Here is a 21,532-nt window from a genome sequence, read left to right as displayed (position 1 = left end):
TATATATATATATATATATATATATATATATATATATATATATATATATATATATAAAAAGATATATCCCCCTTAAAGTGTTGTATAAGTTTCAACATTGAAACCAGGTCGTATCTGCAACAGATCTGATCACAAAGCGATATTATCTCCTCTTTGATCATATCTGCAGGATGTTCTCTTATAACACTAAAGGTTTCTGAGATACAGCAGGAGGGAACAACAGCAGCGCTCATGCAAATCATGTCATATATAACATGAATATGCTCTTGCATCATATAGTTTTTCTCCACTTGGCATTGAGTGTTAAAATATGAACTATTATGATGTGCACTGTGAGGAGAAAGTGTTCAAACGATGTCAAGTGTATAGTGTTTGCACACAGACGGACGTGTATAACGGCTCACACAAGCTGTGAAACTGTTTCACCCTATCCTCTAGATAGAAATAAATATAGTCCTGCTAAGATCAGCTCGTTCTCACTCAGTCAGCATGATGAAGACGACTCTGCTAGTTATGTTCCTCGTCACACACTCTTCAGGTACGACAAAAACTCAATTATACGCCGTTTTCTGACTGATTTTGTCTCAGGAGAAATCCATGTCCGTCTGTCTGGAATTTTGGGAATGTGTGTTGAAGTCAGTGCTGATATAGTGTGTGTAATAACTAGCTTTTGGACACAATTCATCTAAATTTTAGCTGTTGTAAACATAAATTTTTTCATATTCATCACCATCAACTTGACAAGAACTAGCAGTGTTAATGTTTAATGGTCATGTTACAAGTATATTTGTATCTACTGTATACATGATTGTGTTTTCAACTGAAACCGAACAGAAAAGGCGCATCTTAACTAAGAAGAATATTATCATAAGTTTAGCATATATTTTATTTTGGTTATTTCGGATCATTGATTCAACATGTATAGCCTGTTGCGCTCAGAATAACCTCAGACATTAGAAACATTTCAGCAGTTTTGACCTGTGTCCCTTTCTGTCAGATGATTAATCAGAAATCAAAACATTCAATGCAATAATTCATAAGCGGGTTCTTAGTTAATTTGTGATTCAGTTTGATTCGTTCTTAGTGAATCATTTGGAGCAGATTGTTAGTTATTAAAGCAGCTTCAGCGTGTTTTTAAGAAGAATGAGATGAAGTGGATGTTTACCTTCAGTCGACCGAATGATTTTTAGCCATGCAATGCGTTTAATATTAAGCCCGTAATATTGAGTAACATTATAACATGGATGGGAATATGCGTATATGCAGATGCGTTCATGCACACTGAAACAAGGCATTGTAAGCCTAACATTTAATTTTTCACTTCAGCTTTATATAAAATCTTTAGTGTAATAATAATTTTATTATTTTTCTTTGCACAGGAACTCAATCTATTCTTACAGTCAGTAAAATATCTGTTCAAAATCATCAAACCATCATAATCCCTTGTTTATACGATCAGAAATATGTCAGTAAGCGTAAATATGTGAGTTCTGGAGGTGTTTGGCTCTTCAGTCGTGAAGTACAACACAACAGAATGTCTTTTGAGGATAACCAGACAGAGAAGGTGTTCACGGCCACGCTGAGGAGCGCTGAGGAGAGCGACACCGGCTCATACTGGTGTGCCATCAGCGCTTCTGGATCCGATCCTTGCGCACATCTTTACTTGGAGGTTATTAAAGGTATTTTGAGTATTTTATTTTGTGTATCTAAATCTATCCATGTGTTTCCAATGGCAGCTTGTTTATCCCACAGAATAAAAAATAGGTAATTGTATTTGTATCTCTCAATATTTTTTTCTCACAATTTCACAATTCTGACTTTTTATCCTCACAATTATGAGATATAAACATTATAATATAAATAAATATAATATACATTTTTAAGCTCGCAATTATGAATTTATATCTTGCAATTCTAACTTTAATGCAATTGTGACTTTGTCTCGAAATTCTGACTTTCTTGTAATTGCAACATTATAGTATCTCACAATTCTGATTTTATATCTCAAAATTCGGACTTTATATCTCGAAATTCTGACTTTATATCTTGAAATTCTGACTTTATATCTTGAAATTCTGACTTTATATCTTGAAATTCTGACTTTATATCTTGAAATTCTGACTTTATATCTCACAATTCTGATTTTATATCTCAAAATTCGGACTTTATATCTCGAAATTCTGACTTTATATCTTGAAATTCTGACTTTATATCTTGAAATTCTGACTTTATATCTCGAAATTCTGACTTTATATCTTGAAATTCTGACTTTATATCTCGCAATTCTGATTTTTTATCTCGCAATTCTGATTTTATATCTCGAAATTCTGACTTTATCTTGCAGTTGTGACTTTAAATCTCGCAATTCAGAGTTTTTTCTCAGAATTGCACCTTTTTATCTTGCAGTTGCAAAAATGGCAGAAAAACTTATCTTGCAGTTTTTTATCTGCTTTGCTAACAATCTTCCATAGTTTTCTTCGTGTCATATTCCAGAATGTACAAATTTAGACATGAATTATCAAGAAAAGCATGCATGTGTCTCTGACGTTTAGTGTGACCTGTCCAGGTAAAGCCCGGCTCCAGGTGTCGAGTCAGAGCGTGTCCGGCTACGAGGGAGGGAACGTGAACGTCATCTGTCACGGAGCTTCACAGTGGTGTCAGATCGGAGGCTCGTGTGTTGGGAGAGATGAAGAAAGCTCAGATCAAACTCATTTCAGTGGTGACGGTGAGACTCTGAATGTGAGCTTGAGCGAGCTGAAGATAGAGGACAGTGGATGGTACTTCTGCTCCGATGGGAAATACCAGATGCCAGTTCATATTAGCGTGAGGAAGGCCCCATATACAAGACGAGTTACTGTTCACTATACAGGCCACACCACAGCATTCAGCCAAGACAAGTAAGAGACACACTGGGGTCATTTAATCTAATATTCTACAATAATATTGATCTCCTGCATTGACACCATTATATGAGAACTGATCTGAGCTGGACGATGACATCACGGTTTTCTCCAGAGCGGCTATATATATATAAGTGAACTAAATTAATAACTTTTTTACAACAAAATTGAAACATCAATGAACTTACTTTAGCTGTAATATGACACTATTTTCTTCTGGAAACAAACTTTGTTGCATTATTTTCCTGATATCTCTGTGAGGCTGCTTTGAAACACTCTGTATTGTAAAAAGTTCTATATAATTAAAGTTGTCCTAACTTGAGACTCCTACACCTCTGACTCCTGTTTCAGCTTGATGCCGGGTCTGAAGAGTCTCCTGTGGCGGGTCGTTCTGGGAGCGGTTCTGACCGTCATCTTCGCTGTGGCTGTGCTTATGATCATAGGACACATCAGAAGAAGTGAGAGAGTCAGATATTTGATCAGAGACAGCAGAATATGTGCACTATTACATGTGTGTTTTTCTGCAGAACGAAGAGCTGGAGCTGCGAATCCGTCTGAAGGCATGAGCGATCAACAGGAGCCTGACGTAAGTGACCGTTCATCGCCATCATGTTAGTGATGCATGGCTGTTAGAAAAATCACAGATTCTCATCTTCTTCCACTTATCTGGGGCCGGGGCCGGGTCGCGGGGGCAGCAGTCTAAGCAGAGATGCCCAGACTTCCCTCTCCCCTGACACTTCTTCCAGCTCTTCCGGGGGGACACCGACGCGTTCCTAGGCCAGCCAGGAGACATAATCCCACCAGCATGTCCTAGGTCTTCCCCGGGGTCTCCTCCCGGTGGGACGTGCCTGGAACACCTTCCCGGGAAGGCGTCCAGGAGGCATCTGAAACAGAAGCCCGAGCCACTTCAGCTGACCCCTCTCGATGTGGAGGAGCAGCGGCTCTACTCTGAGCTCCTCCGGAGTGACCGAGCTCCTCACCCACTCTGAGGGAGCATCCAGCCACCCTGCGGATACAATACTTGAACTCCTCCACTTGAGGCAGAAACTCTCCACCAACCTGAAGTGGGCAAGCTACCCTTTTCCGACTGAGAACCATGGCCTCGGATTTGGAGGTGCTGATTCTCATCCCAGCCGCTTCACACTCTACTGCAAACCTTCCCAGTGCACGCTGAAGGTCCTGGTCTGAAGGGGCCAACACGACAACATCATCCGCAAAAAGCAGAGACGAAATCGTGTGGTCCCCAAACCTGACACCTTCCGGCCCCTGGCTGCGCCTAGAAATTCTGTCCATAAAAATTATGAACAGAACCGGTGATAAAGGGCAGCCCTGCCGGAGCATGCATTGGGAACAAGTCTGACTTACTGCCGGCAATGCGAACCAAGCTCCTGCTCCGGTCGTACAGGGACCGGACAGCCCTTAGCAAAGGGCCCCGGACCCCATACTCCCGGAGCACCCTCTCCACAGGACGTCGCGAGGGACACAGTTGAATGCCTTCTCCAAATCCACAAAGCACATGAGGATTGGTTGGGCAAACTCCCATGAGCCCTCCAGCACCCTGGAGAGGGTATAGAGCTGGTCCAGTGTTCCACGACCGGGACGGAAACCGCACTGTTCCTCCTGAATCCGAGGTTCTACTATCGGCCGTATTCTCCTCTCCAGTACCCTGGCATAGACTTTCCCGGGGAGGCTGAGAAGTGTGATCCCCCTGTAGTTGGAACACACCCTCCGGTCCCCCTTCTTAAAAAGAGGGACCACCACCCCGGTCTGCCAGCCCAGAGGTACTGTCCCCGACCGCCACGCGATGTTGCAGAGGCGTGTCAGCCAAGACAGCCCCACAACATCCAGAGACTTGAGGTACTCAGGGCGGATCTCATCCACCCCCGGTGTCTTGCCACCAAGGAGTTTCTTGACTACCTTGGTGACTTCAGCTTGGGTGATGGACGAGTCCGCCTCCGAGCCCTCAGCCTCTGCTTCCTCAATGGAATTTCGCATAGGTGGGATCGAGGAGATCCTCGAAGTATTCCTTCCACCGTCCGACGATATCCCCAGTTGAGGTCAACAGCTGCCCCACTGTAAACAGCGTTGGTAGAGCACTGCTTCCCTCCCCTGAGGCACCGGATGGTTTGCCAGAATCTCTTCGAGGCCGACCGGTAGTCCTTCTCCATGGCCTCACCGAACTCCTCCCAAGCCCGATCTCCTCCACAACCACCCGGGCTGCAGTCCGCTTGGCCCGTCGGTACCCGTCAGCTGCCTCAGGAATCCCACAGGCCAGCCAGGCCCGATAGGACTCCTTTATCAGCTTGATGGCATCCCTTACTTCCGGTGTCCACCACCGGGTTCGGGGATTGCCGCCTCGACAGGCACCGGAGACCTTACGATCACAGCTCCGAGCGGCTGCGTCGACATTGGAGGTGGAGAACATGGTCCACTCGGACTCAATATCTCCAGACTCCGTCGGGATCCGGTCGAAGCTCCGCTGGAGGTGGGAGTTGATGATCTCTCTGACAGGGGACTCGGCCAAACGTTCCCTACAGACGTTTGGGTCTGCCGAGTCTGTCCAGCTTCCTCCCCCGCCATCGGATCCAACTCACCACCAGGTGGTGATCAGTTGATAGCTCCACCCCTTTCTTCACCCGAGTGTCCAAGACATACGGCCGGAGGTCGGATGAAACGACCACAAAGTCGATCATCAACCTCCGGCCTAGCGTGTTCTGGTGCCACATGCACTGATGGACACCCTTATGCGTCAATGAGTCCCCAGTCGGAGCACTTTCCAGCACCCCTCCCAGAGACCCCAAGAAGGCCGGGTACTCTACACTGCCGTTTGGCCCATAGGCGCACACGACAGTGAGAGACCTATCCCCGACCCGAAGGCGCAGGGAAGCGACCCTCTCGTTCACCGGGGTGAACTCCAACACATAGCGGCTGAGCTGGGGGGCTATAAGCAAACCCACACCAGCCCGCCGCCCCTCACCATGGGCAACTCCAGAGTGGTAAAGAGTCCATCCTCTCTCAAGGAGTGTGGTTCCAGAGCCCAAGCCGTGCGTGGAGGTGATTCTGACTATCTCTAATCGGTACCTCTCAACCTCACCCACAAGCTCAGACTCCTTCCCCGCCAGCAAGGTGACGTTCCACATCCCTAGAGCTAGTTTCCGTGTCCAGGGATCGGGCTGTCGAGGCCCCCGCCTTCGACTGCCGCCCGATCCACTACGCACCAGCCCCTTATGGTCCCTCCTGCCGGTGGTGAGCCTTCAGGCTGAGCCCAGCGAGACTCTGGCTCCAGGGTGGGGCCCCGGCTGCGCCATGCCGGGCGACGTCACAGTCCTCGTTTTAAATTTCTTCATAAAGGGTTAATGAACCGCTCTTAGTCTGACCCGTCACCTAGGACCTGTTTGCCTTGGGAGATCCTACCAGGGGCATATAGCCCCGGACAACATAGCTCCCAGGATCCTTCAGGTACTCAAACCCCTCCACCACGGTCAGGTGGCAGCTCAAGGAGGGGAAATCACAGATTCTGATCACTGTTATTAATAATAATAATGTATATATATATATTTCTTTTTTTACAGGGAAATGGGAGAAACGAGGAGGTTACATGTAATAGTCTCTATGAAAAGAGTGAAATTAAACAAAACATTCAGGTAATTTTTATCAAATTTGTAGCATACCTACTTGCACTTTGAACTGTGATGTTGTTGTTGTTCTTATTAATTTACTTATTAATTTTATTTTAAATAGGGAAATGTGAAAAACGAGGTTACATGTGAAAATCTCTATGAAACGACTGAAATCAAGCAAAACATGCAGGTCATTTTCTATAACATTTGTAGCATTCGTCTGCTTGCTCTATAAGCTGCTGTTGCTGTTATTATTATTATTATTAATAATTTATTAATTTGTACATTTTATTTTTAATAGGGAAATGAGGAATACGAGCAGGTTACACGTGACAATATCTATGAAAACATGACTGTAAATCCACAAAACATTCAGGTAAATTTTGATCTGCTTGAACTATAAACTGCTGTTGTTATTGTTATTATTATTAATGTATTCATACATTTCATTCTAAACAGGGAAATGAGAAACACAGCAAGGTTGAAGATCTTTATGAAATCATGACTGGATTTAAACAAAACATCCAGGTATTATTTTTATAATATTTGTTGATACAGTAATGAAAGTACAGTAATATACAGTTATATATATAAATTCATTTACAGTGTATTAATGTGGCTTCATGTAAACCTAACTCTATTTTCTGTTTTGTTTTTGTGTTCTCATGTGCTGTTGTAGCTTCCTGAAATGGATAATAAAAGCATATATGAATCTATGGTCAGAAAAGTGAACTAGTTATATAAGCAGACGTAATATTTTTATGATGTTCTTGTCCTTTGTGTTGATCAGAGTTATGAAAGCGGATGTGAAGTACAGCAATATGTTTAGTTGCATTCAGTCCTTTGTTTCTGTGATGTGAAAAAATTTTTTTTTCTTTTTAATTTGAAACACGAAGATGTTTTTCTTGAAGTTGTCTTACTGTTCCTCATTGAGTCTCGACACGTTGAGCTGTTGATGAAAATGTGAACAAAATTTATATTATTGTGATGTGATTTTATGGTATTTTTATTAATGTGATTGTGCTGGGAATTGAACCCATGATCTTAGTGTTGCGAGAGCCTGTTCTACTGCTTGAGCACATAAACAAATATGTTTCATTTAAAAAAAAAAAAAAAAAAAAAATTCACATTTTGTGAAAAAAAAAAAAAAAAAAAATTCAATGCTGTTTTATAAACCATATGTTCTCCTGTTTACTTTTTTTTTTTTTTTTTTGGGTGAATTGTATTGAATCCAATTAGGGTCAATTTCACCTGGAACATAACAATCAAAACTGGGAATTTTAGCATAATTGTAATGTGTTGTAGAAGAACTAAAAGCATGCAGACGAGAGTAAATGCAATGTTTGATGTTCCGGTGAGTCATAGTTCAGAGAGAGTCGTGGTCTGTGTTCAAGGCTTCGTTTCCTCAGCGCTTCAGAGTCGGAGGCTGCGTTTTCATCAAGTGGAAAAACTGGGGGTGTAAATAGTGCTTGTTTCTTTCTTTCTTTGTTAAGCCTCGGAAAGACTTTGTAGAGAAAAAGTCATTAGTTGGCCTTTCAACAAACTAATCTGTCCGTGTTAATGCTGTTTTTCTTTGGAGGAAATGCATCACACTGGTTTCCAACTGTTATAAATACATAATTAGTTTTGTCACACTGCCCACAAATATACTCTTGCGACACAGAGGCGAGTGTTGCAGAAAAAGAGGAACTAGATGGGAAAGATTTCACACACATCACCAACAACATCTTCAGAATGAGCCGGCGATGGATCGAGACTGTGTTCTGCTCATCTTCATCTTCATCCTGACCCGACTCTCAGGTGAGACGATCACACACTCCTCCAGTCTCCTGCATTCTTCAGCCATAGATCAAAAACTACCATTTATAAAGTCAAGAAGATTAAATATGGTAGTGGCATAAAGAATATACAGAAGGGTCAAAAAGTCTTAGACTATATTCAAAGTATGGGATTCAAAAATTACTTTAAACAGAAGGTTTTAGGATTTAGTTTTGGATCAAATTGATATTTTTTATTCTGATGTATATTATTCATGTTAATATAATTTGAAATAAAATGTGTATTAAGGAACAATTAAAATGGCATAAAAAGCCACAGACTTTTAGATTAATTTAATATTTTAATATAAGCTCATTTAATATATATAATGAGCTACAACAGTCATGATGATGTTTTACAGTGAGACACACATGAGTGTCACGATATTAGCTGTGTCCCAATGTAAAGGCTGCATCCTCCGAAGACCGCGGACTTCAAATCATGCAGTCTATGCGTCCTCCGAACGACGCCCCATGTAGCCTCCGTAGGGTTTCCTAATTCCGCAGCCAGGTGTTCCCGATCACCGCTCCAGGCGCCAAGCAACGGAGCTAATAACTACCTGATAACTAATTTGATATAATTGAGTAAACAGCTATGGAGCCAGAATTGGCTATTGTCATCATTTTTATGTTTTATATTTTACTGGAGGACATGGTACGGATGTTTCAGGTCATGTACTTTCGGCTTAGCCGATCGATTCAAATGTTCATTTATATCTTACCTTGATGTGATTTTGTAGGCTAGTGTATTATTTTTATTATGCACATAAATGAACCATGGTAAATATATTTACACAGGTTTTTAACCCCATTTGAATATAAAACCCAGTTGAATATAAAAAGTCCAGTGCGAATGTTACTCCCGCTCGTCATCGGCAGCTGTCAGTCACTGTTGCTAGGCGACAAGAACAATCCTCCGTAGGCTAGACCGGTCCAGCGCTTCAGATGCGCCCTTTGAACTGGGACGGAGCTGTAGTTAGCAACAGTCTGTTAATATTGTGACAATAGGCCTACATTTTGTTACTTTAATTTTCAAAATAACTAGTGGTGATATGTAAGGAACTACATACTTCGTTAATACTCGAAGTAATTTTCCCACACAGGACAGCAACACTACAAAATTGTTATTTTACAATATGATGCATTGTTTTACATTAAACTACACAAAAGTATATAGTTTAAATATATCAACCTTGAAAATATTCAGAAGTTAAATGCAACATATGCAGTAATATAAAAGCAGAACCATCATAAAAACCCTGACATGGTTTTTTTTCCTGCAGAATTCCTTTACTTTTACTCTTGATGCCTTAAGTACATTAGAGTATGCAAGATAACTTTGCTTAACTAAGGTTTGAAATATATGACTAGTAGTTTTTCCCCAATGTGGTATTAGTGGTTATTAAAAGTACTTTAGTGTAATAAAGTATCTCAATATTTATTCCATGAGTTAGTCCTGCAAACCTGTTGGTAGACAACTTAGTGGATAGTGGAAATATGCAGTCAAACACTCTGGAGAGCATCCCAGATGATGTCCCACCAGCAGGAGGCCTTACCAGGGTCTCTATAGTGGAGCCCATCCCGGTCCAGCAGCACACCAGGGTCTCACACTCAGCTGAATAAGAGTCTACATCATTTTTTCTCATTTTATGTACTGTAAATTTAAATGTTTATGTTGATTTTGAGATGTTTAACATATGTTGTAAATAGTTGGGGGAAAAAAGGTATAGAGGAATTTGTTTCATGCAGAAATTATGACTGTCATTACAAAAATAAACAATGTCCAGAGCAATGAATTCTCTTTTATTTACACATTTAAAGTTGCATAAAAATAAATAAATGTGCAGAATTTTTTTTTCCTGTTAAAAAAAGTTAAACAAGAATATATACTGTATATATATATATATTTCTCAATCATTCTTTCAAGAAGAGAAAACAGCCTGTCCATCCTCTCCCTACTCTCCTGTGCTCTCCTCGCCTCTGCAGTCCCATGTCTTCTCTAATCACCTCATCCATGAGGACAAACCAGGGCCAAGTTTCAGCAGTGGGTTCCCACTCACACACTCACCTGTCCCAGGACACGTGCAATCCTAAAGGCAGAGCAAATGAACCATGGCTTGTTAACAACAACAGCACAATACATTTCAGCAAAGATGTGACCTCAACTTTCTTACTTTGTATTTTTTAAATCATATTCATATTCAGAAATCATATTTATGAATACTCAAATTTGGTTAAAACCTTTGTAGACATAGCTTGCATGACAGCACTACAAAAACACATAAAAGTCAAACCCCATTGCCTTATCTACTGCTTTTATTATATTTGTGGGCTTTATAGGGTGAGTGATATTTCTTATTTACACAAGTTAGACAGACTAGTGCAAATATTACAATAAATTTTAATTGAATTTATTTATTTTTTTATTTTTATTTTTTTTATTGCAATTTAATAAATTGGTCTGTCTGCTCCTTGCTCCCTGAAACAATTATTAAACTAACATTAGCACAAGTTTTGCCTCAGACCACCTGACAAATGAATGTTTGTTCTTGTCATGCTTCATGTCTGTCATGTGATTCCCTGTTTGTCATGTGATCCTGCCATGTGTCTTGTCATTGGTTAATTGTCTGCTCATTATTCACAGGTGTCCCTTGTCTTTAGTCTGTGTATTTAAGCCCTCATGTTTGCCATGTGTCTTTGTCTAGTATTAATTCCTGTAACCACTGTTGTGTGAGTTTATGTATAATGTTTTGTCTTGTTTCGTGCCGTGCTTTTGTTTCATGTTTTTGGATTATGTTGTCAATAAAGCTGCACTTGGGTTCTCAAGGCTTGCCTTCAGTGGATCCTTCTTACAGCGAGTTTATGTGTTCAATACAACACCATCATCTCCTGATGAGAAGTACAACACCATCATCATCTCCTGATGAGAAGTAAAACAGCTTCATCTCCTGATGAGAAGTACAACACCATCATCTCCTGATGAGAAGTACAACACCATCATCTCCTGATGAGAAGTACAACACCATCATCTCCTGATGAGAAGTAAAACACCATCATCTCCTGATGAGAAGTACAACAGCTTCATCTCCTGATGAGAAGTACAACAGCTTCATCTCCTGATGAGAAGTACAACACCATCATCTCCTGATGAGAAGTACAACACCATCATCTCCTGATGACAAGTACAACACCATCATCTCCTGATGAGAAGTAAAACACCATCATCTCCTGATGAGAAGTACAACAGCTTCATCTCCTGATGAGAAGTACAACAGCTTCATCTCCTGATGAGAAGTACAACACCATCATCTCCTGATGAGAAGTACAACACCATCATCATCTCCTGATGAGAAGTACAACACCATCATCATCTCCTGATGAGAAGTACAACACCATCATCATCTCCTGATGAGAAGTAAAACACCGTAAAACACCATCATCTCCTGATGAGAAGTACAACACCATCATCTCCTGATGAGAAGTACAACACCATCATCTCCTGATGAGAAGTAAAACACCATCCTCTCCTGATGAGAAGTAAAACACCATCATCTCCTGATGAGAAGTACAACACCATCATCTCCTGATGAGAAATACAACACCATCATCTCCTGATGAGAAGTAAAACACCATCATCTCCTGATGAGAAGTAAAACACCATCCTCTCCTGATGAGAAGTAAAACACCATCATCTCCTGATGAGAAGTACAACACCATCATCTCCTGATGAGAAGTAAAACACCATCATCTCCTGATGAGAAGTACAACACCATCATCTCCTGATGAGAAGTACAACACCATCATCTCCTGATGAGAAGTACAACACCATCATCTCCTGATGAGAAGTAAAACACCATCCTCTCCTGATGAGAAGTAAAACACCATCATCTCCTGATGAGAAGTACAACACCATCATCTCCTGATGAGAAGTACAACACCATCATCTCCTGATGAGAAGTACAACACCATCATCTCCTGATGAGAAGTACAACACCATCATCTCCTGATGAGAAGTACAACACCATCATCTCCTGATGAGAAGTAAAACACCATCATCTCCTGATGAGAAATACAACACCATCATCTCCTGATGAGAAGTAAAACACCATCATCTCCTGATGAGAAGTAAAACACCATCATCTCCTGATGAGAAGTAAAACACCATCATCTCCTGATGAGAAGTAAAACACCATCATCTCCTGATGAGAAGTACAACACCATCATCTCCTGATGAGAAGTACAACACCATCATCTCCTGATGAGAAGTACAACACCATCATCTCCTGATGAGAAGTACAACACCATCATCTCCTGATGAGAAGTAAAACACCATCATCTCCTGATGAGAAGTAAAACACCATCATCTCCTGATGAGAAGTAAAACACCATCATCTCCTGATGAGAAGTAAAACACCATCATCTCCTGATGAGAAGTACAACACCATCATCTCCTGATGAGAAGTAAAACACCATCATCTCCTGATGAGAAGTACAACAGCTTCATCTCCTGATGAGAAGTAAAACACCATCATCTCCTGATGAGAAGTACAACACCATCATCTCCTGATGAGAAGTAAAACACCATCATCTCCTGATGAGAAGTACAACACCATCATCTCCTGATGAGAAGTACAACACCATCATCTCCTGATGAGAAGTAAAACACCATCATCTCCTGATGAGAAGTACAACAGCTTCATCTCCTGATGAGAAGTACAACACCATCATCTCCTGATGAGAAGTAAAACACCATCATCTCCTGATGAGAAGTACAACACCATCATCTCCTGATGAGAAGTAAAACACCATCATCTCCTGATGAGAAGTACAACACCATCATCTCCTGATGAGAAGTAAAACACCATCATCTCCTGATGAGAAGTACAACAGCTTCATCTCCTGATGAGAAGTAAAACACCATCATCTCCTGATGAGAAGTACAACACCATCATCTCCTGATGAGAAGTAAAACACCATCATCTCCTGATGAGAAGTACAACACCATCATCTCCTGATGAGAAGTACAACACCATCATCTCCTGATGAGAAGTACAACACCATCATCTCCTGATGAGAAGTAAAACACCATCATCTCCTGATGAGAAGTACAACACCATCATCTCCTGATGAGAAGTAAAACACCATCATCTCCTGATGAGAAGTAAAACACCATCATCTCCTGATGAGAAGTACAACACCATCATCTCCTGATGAGAAGTACAACACCATCATCTCCTGATGAGAAGTACAACACCATCATCTCCTGATGAGAAGTACAACACCATCATCTCCTGATGAGAAGTAAAACACCATCATCTCCTGATGAGAAGTACAACACCATCATCTCCTGATGAGAAGTAAAACACCATCATCTCCTGATGAGAAGTACAACACCATCATCTCCTGATGAGAAGTAAAACACCATCATCTCCTGATGAGAAGTAAAACACCATCATCTCCTGATGAGAAGTACAACACCATCATCTCCTGATGAGAAGTACAACACCATCATCTCCTGATGAGAAGTACAACACCATCATCTCCTGATGAGAAGTAAAACACCATCATCTCCTGATGAGAAGTACAACAGCTTCATCTCCTGATGAGAAGTACAACACCATCATCTCCTGATGAGAAGTAAAACACCATCATCTCCTGATGAGAAGTAAAACACCATCATCTCCTGATGAGAAGTAAAACACCATCATCTCCTGATGAGAAGTACAACAGCTTCATCTCCTGATGAGAAGTAAAACACCATCATCTCCTGATGAGAAGTACAACAGCTTCATCTCCTGATGAGAAGTACAACAGCTTCATCTCCTGATGAGAAGTACAACACCATCATCTCCTGATGAGAAGTACAACACCATCATCTCCTGATGAGAAGTAAAACACCATCATCTCCTGATGAGAAGTAAAACACCATCATCTCCTGATGAGAAGTAAAACACCATCATCTCCTGATGAGAAGTAAAACACCATCATCTCCTGATGAGAAGTACAACACCATCATCTCCTGATGAGAAGTAAAACACCATCATCTCCTGATGAGAAGTAAAACACCATCATCTCCTGATGAGAAGTACAACAGCTTCATCTCCTGATGAGAAGTAAAACACCATCATCTCCTGATGAGAAGTACAACACCATCATCTCCTGATGAGAAGTACAACACCATCATCTCCTGATGAGAAGTAAAACACCATCATCTCCTGATGAGAAGTAAAACACCATCATCTCCTGATGAGAAGTAAAACACCATCATCTCCTGATGAGAAGTAAAACACCATCATCTCCTGATGAGAAGTAAAACACCATCATCTCCTGATGAGAAGTAAAACACCATCATCTCCTGATGAGAAGTACAACACCATCATCTCCTGATGAGAAGTACAACAGCTTCATCTCCTGATGAGAAGTACAACAGCTTCATCTCTGTGACACTCGTACAGCAGTTCTCCTCCTGAAGCCGAGCTGATGTTGATTCTTGTTTCATTACGAGCTCGGTCTCGTTCTCTATTCTCCAGATGAATGTCTGGTGTGGGTTTGGAGGGAACGCTTTAAAGTCTTTTTTAACCAACAGAAAGTTCTCGTCAGTTCTTCTGTCTCCTGCTGTTCTCTCACTCTATCTGCTTCCCCCTGGGTTCTGTTTGTAGGAAACAAGGGTTTCGTTTCAGTTCTCATGATCCGCAGATTCCCCGTGTCCCGGCACAGGTGTTTGGATGAGGTTGAGTGTTGGCTTTCTCAAAACGTACGTTTCTGAATGCAGAATCAACAGAGGAGATGCTTGTCCCGCTGTTTCTCCTGTGAGGAGTTTGACAGTTCTCTGAAGTTTAATAAGCACATTATCTCTGGGATCGGTTCTAGTGTCTTTCATCTCTGCTTGCTAAGATTAAGCCGTTTCTATCCGAGAATTCTCTGGAAGTTGCAATCCCTGCTTTTATCACGGCTAGGCTACATTATTGACACTGCATCTACTATGGTAAATCTAAGTCTCACATTTCTTGATTCTGTGATTCAAAATGCAGATGCACATTTTCTGAAAGGATGTAAAATGTCTCTCTCCTTCTGAAAGATCTACACTGGTTGCCGTTAATTATAGAATTGAGTTTAAAGTCCTATTACTTAAATTATAAATCATAAAAACTATAAATCTTTAATCAAACTCTGAGCTATCTGTCTATACTCCTCCGCTATAATCCCTCGCTAATGTTCACAAACTCACTGTGTCTGCGGAGTAATAGAGGCTTTCTGTGATTTGCTTCCAAAACACATTCATTGAGGGCTTTCTCTGCACTCACATCCAGGGCCCTATTTTAACGATCTGAAACGCAAGTATCAAACGCGAAACGCAAGTAACTTTGTGGGCGGATCTCGGGTTGCTATTATACCGGCGGGATAAATGACTCTTGCTCCCGACGCAAATCTAAAATGTGTTGGTCTGAAGTCGCTTCATTACTCATAGGTGTGGTTTGGGCGTAACGTGAAATAAACCAATCAGAGCGACATCTCACATTCCCTTTAAGAGCAGGTGTGCTTGTTCCATGGCGGATTGCTATTATAACGGCGGATTCGCCAGGAGCGGTTCACAGCCGAGGAGACCGACGTTCTCGTCAGGGCCGTAAAACACAGAGAAGTGACATTGGGGATGGAGAAACACACCCAGATTAGCTTCGGTTAAACAGGCGTGTAATAATTTAGGTAAATGTGTAAGCTAGATTTATGCTTATTTTTCACATCTTCATGGACACCACAATGATTTCCCTCGTGTGGAATATTTTTCCTTGTAATAATGTATAATTTTCTAAAAATGAAAACTGCTGCATCTGTGTGTAGATGAGAGAAGCAAAGTGTGTGTGTGTTGTGCACGCGCTACATTATGGCCAAGCATGCGCCCTTAAAATAGCCTCTGAATAACATGCGCACTGACTTTAGACGAGGTTTCTCCTGGTCAGTGGAGGAATTGTTTTCTGAAACTGCAAAATAGCAGCAGGGAACGTTTGCGCCGGAACACGCCTCCTCTTTTCGCTGCACCGCCCCCGGGAGCGCAAGCTCATTCCCTAATTTACCGACGTGCGTCTGTGGAGGGAAAAGTCCGCTGTGTGTCGGGAGCAGAATAGGAATGACACATGCGTCGTGTACAAAGTCAGTTGCGCTGGGTGAAAGATAGGGCCCACTGTCTTAATACATATTGCTCTTCATTGGCTTTTGTTTTGTTCTTCTCTGTTTCCTTTTATCCGTTATCTTATAATCTTTTTATTTTGTATTGTCCAGAGCTTTGGTCCGGCTTGTTGCTGTTATTAAATGTGCTGAAGAAATATTCTGAACTGACTCATTTTAATTGTGTTCATTTTAAACAAAGAAAGTTACAAAGTGTACCTTTAATGTTTTAGAAAAAAAAAAAAAAAAAAAAAAAACATTAGTTATTAAATAGTATAAGAAATATTTAATATTGTTTTTATGTATTTATTTGAATGTATGTTGAAATAAATGAAAATAGCATAAAAAGCCACAGACTTTGGATTAATTGAATATTTGAATATATATTTCTCTTTCATCAGGTGCTCAGGACGTCAGTGCGGTCAGGACCGTCAGGAAAGTCTCAGTTCAGAGCGGACAGTCTATCATAATTCCTTGTTTATATAAACAGAATTCAGTTTCTCCACTCAAACACTCCTGGAAGATCCTGACGGTCCACATGGATGATGTCCGGGAGTCGGCTCAGTTCTCCTGTCCTGCTCACATTCATCCTGGAGCTGATGAACCGGAACACTTCTCCCTGGATGTCACAGCAGGTCAGACTCACACACACACACACACACACACACACACACACACACACACACACACACACACACACACACACACACACACACACATACACACACACACACACACACACACACACACACACACACACACACACACACACACTCTCTCTCTCCCCTCTCTCTCTCACACACACACTCTCTCTATCTCTCTCTCACACACACACACTCACACACACACACACACACACACACTCTCTCTCTCACACACACACACACACACACACACACACACACACACACACACACACACACACACACACTCACTCACACACACTCTCTCTCTCTCTCTCACACACACACACACACACACACACACACACACACACACACACTCTCTCACACACACACACACAGTGGCGTGCACAGGAGGGGGGCCGGGGGGGGGGGGGGCTCAAGCCCCTGCCCCTTTTGTCTCAAAATGTATTGTTCCCCTCTCTGATAATTGTAAATAATAATAATAATAATTATAAATATTATAATAGATAACAATACACTTATACACTATTGCCACTAACAATAATACAGTTTTTTCCGATTGCTAAACGACAGCGAGCACAACTGGAGTCACATGTGCTAAACTCTACAGTCTGCACAGCAGCAGCTCATGTGGACCAAACTCTAGTTCGTTCTTCATTGCTTGAACACAGTTTTCAAATCTCTACACACTTATCCCATGACTTTAACCACAACCTGCACAACACTGTGGATTTACAGCACTTTGTTCAAATGCTAACACACTGCTGTCAAACCTGTGAACCACACATTCACAACAGAAGAGATTTCAGCCTTGTGCCTTTCAAACACTGCTGATTGCAATCTCAGCTGAAAGGCTCCCATACACAAAATAAATATATTTGAAATATATTTTTGGAATATATGCAAATATTCAAAATTGGCCCAATAAATATATTTTAGTTAGAGTAAATATATGTAAATATATTTCACACTTACAGTAACATCATATATTTTTGTTATATTTCAGAATATATTTCAAAATGATAAATATAAGTGACCAACAATGCAAATATATTTCAATGTATTTGGAATATATGCCACATACATTTTTTACACTTTACTGTAAAATATATTTCAATATATTTTTTTCTGTATGGGTGGAGGTGGAAAGTGTTTGGTCACCACCCACATGACCAAAGGTCTCTTTTGGAAGCCATGCGTGCCGGATGTGAGGACATGTGTCCAGAGGACTGCCAGGGATGGATAAGGCACTCCAGAAGGTTCTTCCCCAGGTGCATGGCAAGAGAGAACATTAGATGTGATGTTGATGAAAGCCTGTGGCCTGATGCTAGAGAGAGGCAGGATTAGCCCCTCAGTTATTTGTTCGGATTACAGTATGTACTTTCAGTTTCTACCTTTTTTTTCTCATTACTGTAATTCCGTAAATTACTACAGACTATTGAAGCAAACTGCTAATTTTCATTTACCTTACAGAATTGTTACGTTCTAAAAATTTACATAAATCATGGGAAAGAATGTCACTCTTTTCTTTGAAGAAAATATGACTTTGTATGAAATCACTGAAATTGTTCAAACTGTAAAGATGAAAAGTTAGTATTTTCTGTATTGGTGTTTGATGCTCGTGTTTTTCCTCTCAGTGTGTTCTGAGTGACAGTGTGTGTTATCTCAGTGTGTTCTGAGTGCCAGTGTGTGTTATCTCAGTGTGTGTTATCTCAGTGAGGGTTGTGCAGTGTGTGTTATCTCAGTGTGTTCTGAGTGCCAGTGTGTGTTATCTCAGTGTGTTCTGAGTGACAGTATGTGTTATCTCAGTGAGGGTTGTGCCAGTGTGTTCTGAGTCCCAGTGTGTGTTATCTCAGTGTGTTCTGAGTGCCAGTGTGTGTTATCTCAGTGAGGGTTGTGCCAGTGTGTGTTATCTCAGTGAGGGTTGTGCCAGTGTGTGTTATCTCAGTGAGGGTTGTGCCAGTGTGTTCTGAGTCCCAGTGTGTGTTATCTCAGTGTGTTCTGAGTGCCAGTGTGTGTTATCTCAGTGAGGGTTGTGCCAGTGTGTGTTATCTCAGTGAGGGTTGTGCCAGTGTGTTCTGAGTCCCAGTGTGTGTTATCTCAGTGAGGGTTGTGCCAGTGTGTGTTATCTCAGTGAGGGTTGTGCCAGTGTGTTCTGAGTCCCAGTGTGTGTTATCTCAGTGTGTTCTGAGTGCCAGTGTGTGTTATCTCAGTGAGGGTTGTGCAGTGTGTTCTGAGTGCCAGTGTGTGTTATCTCAGTGAGGGTTGTGCCAGTGTGTGTTATCTCAGTGAGGGTTGTGCCAGTGTGTGTTATCTCAGTGAGGGTTGTGCCAGTGTGTGTTATCTCAGTGAGGGTTGTGCCAGTGTGTGTGTTATCTCAGTGAGGGTTGTGCCAGTGTGTGTTATCTCAGTGAGGGTTGTGCCAGTGTGTGTTATCTCAGTGAGGGTTGTGCCAGTGTGTGTTATCTCAGTGAGGGTTGTGCCAGTGTGTTCTGAGTCCCAGTGTGTGTTATCTCAGTGTGTTCTGAGTGCCAGTGTGTGTTATCTCAGTGAGGGTTGTGCCAGTGTGTGTTATCTCAGTGAGGGTTGTGCCAGTGTGTGTTATCTCAGTGAGGGTTGTGCCAGTGTTCGGCTGCACTGAGCCGGTTTGAGCCGTGTGTTAAGAGTTGTGTTGCTCTGAATGAGTTTTGCAGGTGATGTGAGCTGTTTAGCTCAGGTGACTGTTGGTACTGCAGACTGTAGTTAGAGTTTTGCACATGTAGCTCCAGTTGTGCTCACTGTCGTTTAGCAATTGAAAAAAACTGTAATACAAAAAAAATATTATACAAAAACAAAATGTTTTTGGGCGGAAGCATTTGGCGGAGTTTCAGCGCTATATCCTCAGCAGCTCATGTATGTTCGCCGCGAGTCCTCAAACTACAGGAGCAGCAGGGAACGTTAAGCAAATATGGAAAAGTTACATTTATCCTACCATGCTACTGTAAAAGTTGCGGCAGCTTGCGAGTTATGCTTAACTATAATAAATGTATAACTCGATTTCAGCCGCATTCTGAGTCTGACAATGTCGTTTTTATCTGAGGCAGAAGTGTTGTTGGCTTGGGGAAATACATTGAAATGAAATCTTAAGTCCATCTACTCTAAATTGTAAGGAATTTATATCTTTGATTTCATACTAACACTTTACAATAAGGTTCATTTGTTTATTATTCATGTAACTGACATGAACTGACCATGAGGAACACATTTGTTACTGTATTTGTTTAATGAGAAAAAAAAGGTAGAAACTAAAAGTACATTCTGTAATCCGAACAAATAACTGAGGGGCTAATCCTGCCTCTCTCTAGCATGTGTGTGTGTGTGTGTGTGTGTGTGTGTGTGTGTGTGTGTGTTCACTAGCAAGTCTAAAACAAGACACCTGCTTAGCCAGTGTGTGAAAGGCACAAGGCTGAAATCTCTTCTGTTGTGAATGTGTGGTTCACAGGTCTGACAGCAGTGTGTTAGCATTTGAACAAAGTGCTGTAAATCCACAGTGTTGTGCAGGTTGTGGTTAAAGTCATGGGATAAGTGTGTAGAGTTCTGAAAACTGTGTTCAAGCAATGAAGAACGAACTAGAGTTTGGTCCACATGAGCTGCTGCTGTGCAGACTGTAGAGTTTAGCACATGTGACTCCAGTTGTGCTCGCTGTCGTTTAGCAATCGGAAAAACTGTAATAATAATACACCTGTTTTTACTTGTTCATGTTATGTCACAGTCAGAGCATTAACTAATGTTAACAAATACAACTTTTGATTTTAATAATGTTTTAGTAAATGCTGAAATGAATATGAACTAAGATTAATAAATGCTGTAGAAGTGCAGGTCATTAGTAGTACACATTTACAAAACCAAAACTCCATCAGTAAAATAATACATTCATAAGTTACAACATCAACAAAACTAAACATGAATTCCTCATAATTATCTTCTTGATTCTCACTGTTTTGTTTGGTAAAGTAAATCATATTTATTATCATCATTTCCCTATTTTCGTTTGATGTGTTTTGCATTCTAACTGTATCAACATCTTTTCATAGAATGCAAAGGAAATAAAGGAAAAAAACAAAAAACAAAACAAGGAACTCTTCTTTTTTTCCTTTATTTTGTTGTTGTTGCCGTTTTTGGTCCTTCCGCCCCTGAGGAGCTCTGTGCACACCACTGCTCTCACACACACACTCACCCTCACACACACACTCACTCTCACACACACTCTCACTCTCAAACACACTCTCACTCTCAAACACACTCTCACTCTCACACACACACTCACCCTCACACACCACTGCTCTCACACACACTCTCACCCTCACACACACTCTCACACACACTCTCACCCTCACACACACTCT

The 21,532-nt window shown here is 41.3% G+C and overlaps 2 protein-coding genes across 2 annotated transcripts in view; both read left to right on the top strand.

The window, feature by feature from the left end:
• Window positions 1-402: 402 nt before the first annotated feature.
• On the top strand, window positions 403-7,616 carry LOC311283653 (uncharacterized protein). The gene is made up of 10 exons (XM_084398205.1): window positions 403-538; window positions 1,380-1,679; window positions 2,567-2,897; window positions 3,252-3,358; window positions 3,428-3,486; window positions 6,473-6,544; window positions 6,642-6,710; window positions 6,822-6,896; window positions 6,980-7,048; window positions 7,200-7,616. Exons 1-10 carry the CDS (start codon window positions 490-492, stop codon window positions 7,254-7,256), a joined length of 1,188 nt encoding a protein of 395 aa, XP_084254331.1. The 5' UTR covers window positions 403-489; the 3' UTR covers window positions 7,257-7,616.
• Window positions 7,617-7,784: 168 nt separating this feature from the next.
• The window catches only part of LOC311283654 (uncharacterized protein), a 19,864-nt gene continuing 6,116 nt past the window's right edge, over window positions 7,785-21,532 (top strand). The window contains exons 1-2 of the mRNA XM_084398206.1: window positions 7,785-8,320; window positions 16,902-17,135. Coding sequence (XP_084254332.1) covers window positions 8,266-8,320; window positions 16,902-17,135 — 289 coding nt within the window. The 5' untranslated portion in view covers window positions 7,785-8,265. The remainder of the gene's footprint in view (window positions 8,321-16,901; window positions 17,136-21,532) is intronic.

This window comes from Rutilus rutilus, assembly GCF_951802725.1.
Source record: "Rutilus rutilus genome assembly, chromosome: 24".
Lineage (NCBI taxonomy): Eukaryota > Metazoa > Chordata > Actinopteri > Cypriniformes > Leuciscidae > Rutilus > Rutilus rutilus.
This window is presented reverse-complemented; position numbering and strand designations above follow the sequence as displayed.

Coding starts and splice junctions, on each gene's coding strand:
- LOC311283653 (XM_084398205.1), top strand. CDS start 490: ATGATGAAGACGACTCTGCTAGTTATGTTCCTCGTCACACACTCTTCA. Junction 6,545..6,641: donor AAATTAAACAAAACATTCAG/GTAATTTTTATC, acceptor TATTTTAAATAG/GGAAATGTGAAAAACGAGGT. Junction 6,711..6,821: donor AAATCAAGCAAAACATGCAG/GTCATTTTCTAT, acceptor TATTTTTAATAG/GGAAATGAGGAATACGAGCA.